Below are 10,380 nucleotides of genomic sequence, written 5' to 3'. Positions count from 1 at the left end.
AATATAAGTGTGAGGTTGTATAAATTTCGATTGGATTGGTGCTTCATTGCTGTCTTAGAGTGTAATTAGATTTAAGGTAGTTGTAGTTGTGTCCAAAGATATTTTTGTTTCTCTATCAAATAGTCAAAAGCTGTTGGAACACTTTAATCTAAAACTTTTAATTCAATTTTGAATTTATAATTATTAAGTTAGTAATTTATAATTTGAATAAATTTTTTATAATTTGAATCTGTAATAATTTTTTATGTTGTAGATTTGTAGCACAAAAATTTTATTTTTTGTATTTTTTGTGAGTTTTTCTTTGACAACTACTTATTCTTGTCTTCCTAGGACACAGTTTTTCAATGACATTTATAATAGTAAGAATAAAAATTTTTAGAATATTTATTTTGTGTGTATGTATATATATATTGAATAAGTTATTTTAATATGAATAATTTAAATAGCATAAAGTAAAAATAATTGTTAATAATTTTTATGTTGTATCACAAAAATTTTAATTTTTATAATTTTTGTAGTTTTTTTTTTTTTGCATCTATTTGTTCTTCTTCTAGTGCATACAGTTTTTCAATGACATCTATAATAGTAAAAATAAAAATTTAGAATATTTATTTTTGTATGTATGAGAGTATATATATATATATATATATTGAATAATTTATTTTTATTAAGAATAATTTAAATAGTATAAAATAAAAATATCTGCTAATCTTTTTTTAATCCATTCTATCATACAATTTTTTAAATGATATAAATATAAAATAACATTTGAAAATAATCAAAATTGATTCTTTGGATTAAATAGCATATTAAAATAAGTATAATAAAAATAGATTATAAGAATTTTAAAATACAACTAGACGTAGAGTATTACAAAATAATATAAAAAAGATAAATAGTAAAATTAATAAACGTGTTTTTTTCATAAATTTATTTTAAAAATACAATAAATATTTTTATTTTGTATTTAATCATATGATAGAATCACTTTTAACTAAATAGATTCCTTCATTTGTTTGTGATAATATTATGTCACTTATAATGATAATGTTTATTATATTTGGTTAATACTATAATAATATGTAATAAATTAATTAATGTGGGAGTTATGATTTTAATTTTTATTTTTTTAAAAAATATTTTACAAAAAATTGATTGGTTAATTTTTAAATTTTGCCAAGTATTCAAAAATGATGATGCGACATCATTAGATAAAAAAAACATAGCTTAAATCTAATGTACAAAGAATTAGTACCAACTGTTATATAATAAAAATAGATAGAGGATTAGGCATTTCTCGTTCCAATTTACAAGGGGAAATCGAGATAAGATGTGAAGCATTGGCCAAACTCATAACAATGATACTTCTGCATTCTGCAATATAATGACGATATGATTATATAATACCACTCTCTAATAGAGGAAGCAATGAACACAATTTAGAACTTCATCTGCTATAACATCAAGGCTTCAAAGTTAGAGACCTAATCTCTCAAGAATCATCTCCTCTCGTGGGATCTCCCAGCTTCCAACGCAAGTTTAATAGATTCTAATGTGTTTCTACCCTTAGTATCTGCGTTTTTCTCTTCCTGGGATGACTTTTGCCGCCGCTGCACATCTTCTGCGTATCGGCGCCACAAGGGTTCCCTGTCTTTCCTTGGAACTTTGTTATATCTTGGATCAGATTTCAAAAGGCGCTTTGCAGTAGACCATGAATTAAGAACTGTTTTCCCATCTTCACCTTCATGAGATGCAGCTTCCAAAGTCAATACTTCAGCCAAAAGCGTTCTAAAATCGTGTGCACATCGCTGTTCAAATCAGAGAGATCCCTGACGTTAGTGTGCAATATAAAGTACTGCATATGCTGTTACTGATTCATACAATAAGCACACTCATTGACAAACCAAAAACCTGCTGAGACACGCATCATAACTTTTAAGAGAAACCCACACAAAATAGTTCAGACATAGTCACTCACTTCCTGAAGCATCTTGATATGTTCCCGAAAGAGCTTTTCAGTGTCAGCTGGATCTAGATCAGGATTAGTTGCACGTCCCTGAGGATCCTTTTCTAACTTATGCTTAGATTCCGTCCATGATGCCTAACAATAAGGGTAGCAATAATGATGTTACTTGAAAGTAAATAGTAAACATTCATTATTGTTATTTTTAAGAGGCAACCTCATAAAATCATGCAAATTACCAGCAAGCAATAGAAGTATAGAACTTTTCAAATTTCAACCATCAAGTGTTAGAGAAGACTCTGTACATCCTCTAGGGGTGAGCTATGTATGGATTAGAAGATTTATGCACACATAGATCTAGATAATTTTCCTCTCCATTTTAACCACATACCAAACTCACCCTAAAGATAACAATAAGATTAATGGTACGGCATATAGAATGAGTGTTATACCAAAGGGTCTTTGATTGTCTCCACAAGCAAAGCTTGAAAAGAAGTGATTGCCTCCTTTCTTCGTATTTTCACCCGCACCCTTTCCATTTCCTGCTCCTCTCTTTCCTTCCTTTTCCGAAGCTCCCGTTCTCTCTCCCTCAACTTATCCTGCAAATACGTTTCAGTAGTTTGAATGTAATTAACATGTCAAAATGCTATTCAAAATAAACTGCTGAGTGAATGCTAGGATACAACTAAATCAATAAGCCAACACAAATAATAGATGAAGAATCAGGGAAATTATCAATGAGAATCATCACTGAGATGTGTCACAAAAGTGCTAGAGAAACACATTTATACCTGCTCCTCCCTTTTGGCTTTATTCTCTCGTTCTGCAGCATGTTCAGTAGCTTTTAATTCAGATATATACTCATTGAACAAAAGCTCCCTATCCTCGTGTCTCACAGATTTATATCTTGGGTCATCCCTTAAACTTTCTTTGACCTGCATCAACCAAAGGATATAAATTAAATAATATAACAAAGAACAGATTAACATGAATTGAACTTTCGTGGTAACACAATCAAGGATTTTAAAACATATCTATATAAGGATTAAGCATTAAATAAATGAGATCATGGAGCAAATCATTTGTCAATTGATTTTGCAACTGCCAAGATTATTGGAAGTAACACTTGAAAACAAACTTGTCATCCTCCAAATCAGACAGCAAAAATAACTAAACGCAAAAGCTAAAGATTGTTGACCAATTCATGATACACCCATACCCTGGACCAACGGGAGTTAATAGATATATCGCCTCGTTCTTTAAGCATTGATTTAAAACAAGTAGCAGCAGCTATGCGGCTTGCTTGAGCCTTTTGTTCAGCAGCTTTCTTCAAAGGAAGAACTCTGAAACACAAAAAGGAACCCCCATCAACCAGCATTCTATGAGACCAAATCAACATAAAGAAACCATTTACCATGCAAATCCAAAAAGTTCAGAGGGCATAAGGACACACCCACAGAGAATCCGAGAGTCTGTCATTAGCCTACTACCTGCTGACTCATGTTGCTTTCAAGGATTATCAATAGAAATCATTTCTCTGTCTAGGAAAAAGTTCAATATTAATGCAAATGAGGATGCAAACCAAACCAATATATCAACAAATGAAGGTAAGAACTTAGCCGAGTCTGATTTACCAAATTTTGAAAAATGAAATCTAGAAGAATGGCAGGAAAGGCAAACTGTATGCAACAGCATGAAAACGTGTCAACCGACATCTCTTCAATCCATTAGCTTTATGGTATTTTGTTATAAGCAAATGGGCTACATTTACACAACAGTCAAAGCTCTAGCACTTACATATTTTGAAGAAGTTGGAATATAAAGTAAGAGCAACAAACAAGATACCAGAGTTTCAATCCAAGATAGTTGGTAGATGCAATAGAGGATCAACAACACAATAAAAATGCACCTTATTCTCAAACAAATAAATTTAACAGCAGCACCCACTTAGCTACCAATCAAGCAGGACCTGGAAATGCATTATTATGGGATGGGTGCTGTTTATGGGAAAACTAAAGGAAAGATGAATAAAATAGCATATTAAAAATGCTAAGTGGCACCTTTCACTTAATAAGTGCTGCCGTTCTTTGCGGTCCAATGCCTCAAACCGTGGATCGTTTCCCCATTTCTTTCGGAAAGTCTGATAATCAGTATTGTGGTCAATGTCCTGAAAACCACATGGTGTATAAGTATTCAGGAGAGTCACAAGTTGAAGGCAGATAGATTTGATGAAAACAAGAACAAGTACAATGAGCTTCAAATTGAGCAAATATAAAACCTCTGAGGCTTCATCAAGTAATTGCTTAAACCCCTCAATTGCAGCCTTCTGTGCAGCACGCTTTTCCTTGCGTTCTTCTTCCGCACGAGTTTTAACATAATGCTCAAACAAGGATCTCCTAGCAGAATAACTTGGTATGGCCTGTATTGATATAAATTTTTCCATCTTAAGAATTTTGCAAATGGAAGTAAGCCAAAAGCAACCTAGAAATATTATTTTTAGAAAAGGAGAGGGTAAAGTATCATATTTGAAAAAACAGAGAACCAAAGACAATACAGTAAACATTAAAGCTCTCAAAGAAGCTTTCTACTTAACTTCCTAGACATATCTGCTCCTAAACAAACTATGGGATGAAACCCACAAGGAAGCCATAGAGATTCTATTCCATAATATTTTCTTCTTTTTTTCTTTCCCTTGTGTTTGCAGGGGGACAACGAGATTCCTACGAGGCACACTAACCTAAATCAATTGATTATATATTTCCGTTCTTTCCAAAGAACTACATAGGGAAGTAGCTAGTTCTTTGTATACATAAAACAAATAGCTAATATATCTATATATGTTAGAAATTTGCTCTAAAATCACTAGATTCAACCAAGTTGTATACAAAAAGTAAACTTAAAACTGTACACCATTTTTCACGTCCATCTTTGACTGATTGGAAACTCAATCAAGACTAACAATTTACACATGAAGAGCAGAGCTACCAAAAGAATATCTAGACACCCTATATCATGAAAGAATTAACCCAAAAAAGTTGAAGAAAAGTCACCAACTCCAAACAAAGTAAAGGGGGCTAGGTCTCAATAAACCTTGAAACGTGGATCAAATACTATCTTTGGCAATTCTTTCTCCCACTTTGAGAATGGTGCCACTCCTCGCTCTTTAAGCATTTCCTGCAAAAATCATAAGCAAAAATAAACCCAATATAATAGTAGAATTTAGATATTGTTATAAACTAATGTACATGATTAAAAAGATTAAAAATGATAAATATACAAAAGCCCCATCCCTCCCAAAAAAAATATAACATTCAATGGAAGAGGACATTGTCACTCCTATTTTTGATAATGTCACTCCATACATGATTTTTTTTTTTTTCATGATATTTCGTCTGAATATGTTAAAAAAAAGAGTGACAATATCCATTCTATATCCAAATATGCGCGCGCACACACAAGCCTCAGGAAAAAGAATGAGCAAAATAAGAAAAGAGGAACAGATAGAGAAACTATAAAGACAAAGATAGTTAAAATTATATAATGAAAAGCAAGATCACAATTCTCATGATGGGATGGAACAATGAAGGAAGGAACAAAGATTGAAAAACAACCGCATCAACTCATAAAAAGCAACTATACCTTAAACTGAATGATGCACTCTTCCTTTGAGGGTCCACTATCTTCATCTTCTGAATCTGAGGATGTGTCAGAGGTGTTAGCATCACCATTAGCATCTTTTTGTTTATCTTTGTTATCATTTTGCAGGCCCTTTGCTGCAGATTCAGCTGCTTTGGAACCATTTGATTCAGATCCTGTTTGTACTGGTGACACAGGAACAGAAGAGGAAGCAACAGGCATTCCGGACTCCTGCAGCTTCTTCTTGATCAAATCCAGTGCCGATGATGAGGTCTGAACACTAGAAGGTTTAAGAGCTGCAGCGTCACGACCACCAGTATTAATAGCAGAAGTATTCAGAGTAACCATTCCAGACCCTCTATCAGACAATACATTAGTATTTGGAACTGACATTGAATGATCTTTTGTGACATCACCATCTTGCTTCTTTTTCAATTCGGCCACCTCATTTGGAACTTCCCAGGAGCTTGTCTAACATGGAACAATGGACCAGAAAATAATAAACAAATTGACAGAGAAATCATATCACAACAAGTTGAAGAAGCAGCAATAAAGAGAAGAATCAGAAGCTAAGAAGGCCAGGTCACGCTAAAATGAAAAGATAGGAGATCAAGACCAAGTGAACAATGACGGAGATCATGCAATTAAGTTGTGAACATATCAAATGAATATTCCAATCATACCTTGGTTTGTTTGTTGTAGTAATATTTCTTCCCATCACTAGTGGAGACCAACATCCAATCTGTACCTGGTATATCCACCCTATAACAAGAAAACATAATCAGAGAAGACATGGTAGTAATGTACATCTTTGTTTCGATAACAAACCTTTCAGAGCAAGCAATAAACTAATATCAAGATGTATGTAACAGACAACATAGTTCAGAGTCAACATGAACAAATGACACCTATGTGTCTTACTTTAATTAAAAAGAACTAAAGACACTTTTTATGGCCTCAATTAAAATAAGGTAATCCAGATAAGGAAAAAATGAATAAACAACACATATATCATACATTGAGACCACAAACCAAAATAGACACAAGGACTTGACAATAAACTTACATTGAAACTGGAGTTGGCTGCACAGCAATTTGGTGAGACTGACATAGGCAAAAAATAGTAAACTGAATTAGAAAAGGGATAATAAATTGAAATATTTATGACCTACGAAACCAAGTATTCTTCACAGTTTCAGTTGCAGTATACAATTATCTTCTGAATTTTTCCTTTCATAGTTTGGTTATCCATTATCCAATATCCAATACTTAGATATTCATATATATAAACTAACATAAAATTAAATCTTAAAAAAAGGGTTACAATTGTGATATTAAAAAATATTATGCCAACAACAAAGAGTATTACTTATGTGATGCAGGGCAGGATAAGGGATATCGGCTAAGGGAGTCAGCTCCAACTATACATACCTCGCCTTTAAAGCCAACAGGTTTATCATATGTTGATTCTCCTGTCAAGGCATTATAATAGTATACAACTCCTGTTTCAGTCTTATGGGCTGTCCAGGCATCCAATTTCTCGTTAGCAGCATCAGCATTCTGAGTCACATTTGATTTCTTGTCATCTACAACAAGTACCACAAATATGAGGAAGTGATGTGTATTTTCAAACCACATAAATGAGACAATGCACAAGTGAAGTAGTGATGTTTCTGTGCGCATACCAGCAGGGCCAGAAATTAAATCTGTCTGCAAATCAGTTCCTTGTCTAAGCTGATTATCGGAAGCAGAAGGTGCTGAAGTTGCAGCAGTAGCATTCACAGGTGTAACACCAGGGGGTTGGGAATCAGGTAGTGTAACAGCAGGCGGATTTACACCACGCACTGGATAGGGAAATGGACCAGGAAAAGCAGCGGGATATTGAAGAAACGGGGGCCTAAGTATGCCACTCATTTGCGGAGGTTGTAACCAAAACCCTTGAGGTGGTGGGGCAACCATAGGAGGCATGGATGCATAGGGTGTGCCTTTCTGTGTAAGGGTAGGATCTGATGCAATGGCTGCAGCCGGCATATTTGGTCTTAGAGGTGCTGCTGAGGAGGAAACTGTGCTTGGTGGAGCAGCAAGATTTGTAGATATTATCGAAGATGTTAGTCCAGGGGGGGCAGGATTACCAGGAGCTCCAGGCATTACAGGATGCCCAGGAAAAGATAGAGGAGTTGGCATCCATGAAGTAGTTGGGCGAAAATTGGGGTCAGACGGTGGAGGCATTATAGACGTATGAGCAGGGACAGAATGTGGAACACTTGACACAGATGATGCTTTACTAACATCCTGCACAACAGGATCTGACTTATTCTGCAATAAGCAAACAATATTACGAGAAAATAATTTCTATCGAGTACTTTCCATTTAGAAACTAATTACCAGACACTACAATATTACATTATATCCATTATCCACTTTTGATGGTCAGAGTCTACCCATATCACAAGTTTTAAAATGCAAGGATATTTATTCAGTCTTATAACCGCATGAAAACCTAGTATTAAAAACAACAAAACAAAAAAAAAACAGAAAAAACAAATGTAGGCCCTATTATGTTATTATACAATTACATCACACAGCATTATGTTATTAAACAAAACTTTTTTTTCTGAGAAAAAATATTCAGTTATCACTAATAACTATTATATATGTCCATTAATTATTTATATTACTGTTTCATGCATCCCTTACTTTAATTATTTTTCACTTCACTCAAGCATTTAAAAGGGAGTGCATGGTTTGAGTATGTCAAACGTGAAACAGTAGCAGATAGGGGCAAGCTCAAAGGAAATGGAACATAAGCCCTTTTATCCTCATTGATGGTTGCTTGGTAGAGGGATAAAAAAAATTTCAACTCATTTTCAAACTAGAGGAGTGAACAAATATGATATGATGAGGCAGAAAGGAGTAGCACTCCACTTTCAACTGCCTCATACCATCTTCAAATCAGTCAAGTGTGAATTAACTTTTATTCCGTTCGTTCTACCTACTGAAACAATCATCATACCCTAACATCTTAATAAATCTCACTAAAACATGGAATCATCCATCATGAAATACCTTCAGCTTAATGTAAGAGTATGAGGCTTACTGTGTTAGACTGTGTAAGCTGATTGCTCGAAAAAGCTGGACCGCTCTGCCAAATATTATACGAAAATGAAGGAGCAGCATGTGGAGGGAGACCAGGAACTGGAGGTTGAACTGCCGTGGGCATCACTGTCGTATTAGACTTCATCCCCTGCATTTTAAATACAGCAAAAATAATGAAACCGAAAAAGTTCCCAAAACGTAAGATTCTAAGAACACACATCTTTCATCTTTCATTGATCAGAATAGCCCTGGTTCTGTAAAATACCAAAAAACACAAAATAAAAAAATAAATACTAACAGGATGAGTCGACTGCTGAGGATTCCCGGAAGCGTTCACATTTTGATGCATGCCGTAAGAGAATGAAGCTGCCGGAGCTGAAAAAAAAAGTAGCAATAAATAAATTTCAATCGCGAGGTGCTCCAATTAATTCAGTTGTAACACCAATAACAATACTGAAGAAAAATTAAAACTGTAGAAAGGGGCGAAGTTGAGTGTAGAAGTAGAAGACACACCATTTGGGTTCGGAGTGGAAGAAGGCGCGGCGGGCAGAGGTGGTTCTGCGGGTGGTGGTTGTGGGTCCTGGTTCAACCACGCAGGTGAAGCCATTTATGAAGCACTGATCTGCATTCAGAATCAGGAATTCGAAAGAGTGAGTGCGGTATTAGGAGCTAGGTTTTATGAAAACGCAGCGAGAAATGAGAATTGTAAGTGAGTAATTTAGAGAATAATAATAATAATAATAATTTGTAACGGCGCATAGGGTATAAGAAACTTGGAGAAGAAAAGTGAAGGATGGTAAAGACAAACCAGTGAGAAAATGAGGAGTGAGTTTGGCGCTTTATGGGGTTTTGAGGTTTAGAGATTGAAAAGGGAGGTTTGTCAGTAATATAATTGGGGCGAGGTTGCTGTTGCCTCCTGCTTGCGATTCATTCAACGGGTAGCGCCGTACTAAAGTTTAAAGACTAAAAAGATGGTAAAATACTACGTTTTTAAAATGGATTTTTTTTTAATATAAAATAAAAAAATTTATTAATTCCCAAAACAACATTTTTGAACTTTATTCGTTTTTCATATTTATGACAAGTTTGTGGCACCCGGCGAACTGTATATAAATTATAGAGTTTGCCACACCTCTTTTGACTCATCCTCAACAATGATAATGTAAACATTTTGTCTATTGTATTTGCCATTGTTGAGGGTGCGACGAAAGAGGGTGCAGCGAACTCTATATAAATCATAGAGTTCCCAAGAGTGCGACGAACTCCATAATTTATATAGAGTTCGCCGAGGTGCGACAAACTTGTGCTCTAAATACCAAAGAAAAATTAATTTCCGAAAATAAAGTTCAAAAGTGTTGTTTTGGGAATTAATAAATTTTTTATTTTATATTAAAAAATCCATTTTAAAATGGGTATAGCTCTAATTTATGGGATTTTTTATTTAAATAAATAAAATAAAAGTAATAATTACCGAAATAAATAATTTTAAAAATATTTAGCGTTTTTCATTCCCTAATCATATCTCGTTTACACTGTAAACGAGAGACATGAATTGTCCATCTCGTTTACAGTGTAAACGAGATATATAGAAGACAATCCCAACAGCTATAAAAGGATGTGTAACCCTTGGTATTCTTCACAAACTTTTCCTATCCTTGTTGTGTCTCATATTTCTCACAAATACA

At 34.3% G+C, this 10,380-nt stretch overlaps 1 protein-coding gene across 3 annotated transcripts; it reads right to left on the bottom strand.

Moving 5' to 3' along the window:
* Window positions 1-1,239: 1,239 nt before the first annotated feature.
* On the bottom strand, window positions 1,240-9,660 carry LOC112727843 (pre-mRNA-processing protein 40C). 3 transcript variants are annotated; one of them, XM_025777760.3, is made up of 17 exons: window positions 9,504-9,660; window positions 9,209-9,317; window positions 8,994-9,070; window positions 8,697-8,843; window positions 7,285-7,915; window positions 7,031-7,185; window positions 6,666-6,703; window positions 6,283-6,361; window positions 5,603-6,070; window positions 5,054-5,137; window positions 4,242-4,382; window positions 4,024-4,130; window positions 3,183-3,306; window positions 2,755-2,898; window positions 2,416-2,562; window positions 1,979-2,101; window positions 1,240-1,808 (listed from the first exon to the last, which is right to left on the bottom strand). In XM_025777760.3, the coding sequence occupies exons 2-17, from the start codon at window positions 9,300-9,302 to the stop codon at window positions 1,500-1,502; spliced, it is 2,868 nt and encodes a 955-aa protein (XP_025633545.1). In that variant the 5' UTR covers window positions 9,303-9,317; window positions 9,504-9,660; the 3' UTR covers window positions 1,240-1,499. The 3 variants fall into 3 exon arrangements, with proteins under 3 accessions (XP_025633545.1, XP_025633547.1, XP_025633546.1); XM_025777762.3 differs by having other exon boundaries at window positions 7,285-7,891; window positions 9,504-9,644; XM_025777761.3 differs by lacking the exon at window positions 9,504-9,660 and having other exon boundaries at window positions 9,209-9,439.
* Window positions 9,661-10,380: the final 720 nt, after the last annotated feature.

The sequence above is a fragment of the Arachis hypogaea genome, chromosome 12, assembly GCF_003086295.3.
Source record: "Arachis hypogaea cultivar Tifrunner chromosome 12, arahy.Tifrunner.gnm2.J5K5, whole genome shotgun sequence".
Taxonomy (NCBI): Eukaryota; Viridiplantae; Streptophyta; class Magnoliopsida; order Fabales; family Fabaceae; genus Arachis; species Arachis hypogaea.
The sequence above is the reverse complement of the archived record's forward strand: the minus strand, read 5'-3'. Positions and strand labels throughout refer to the sequence as shown.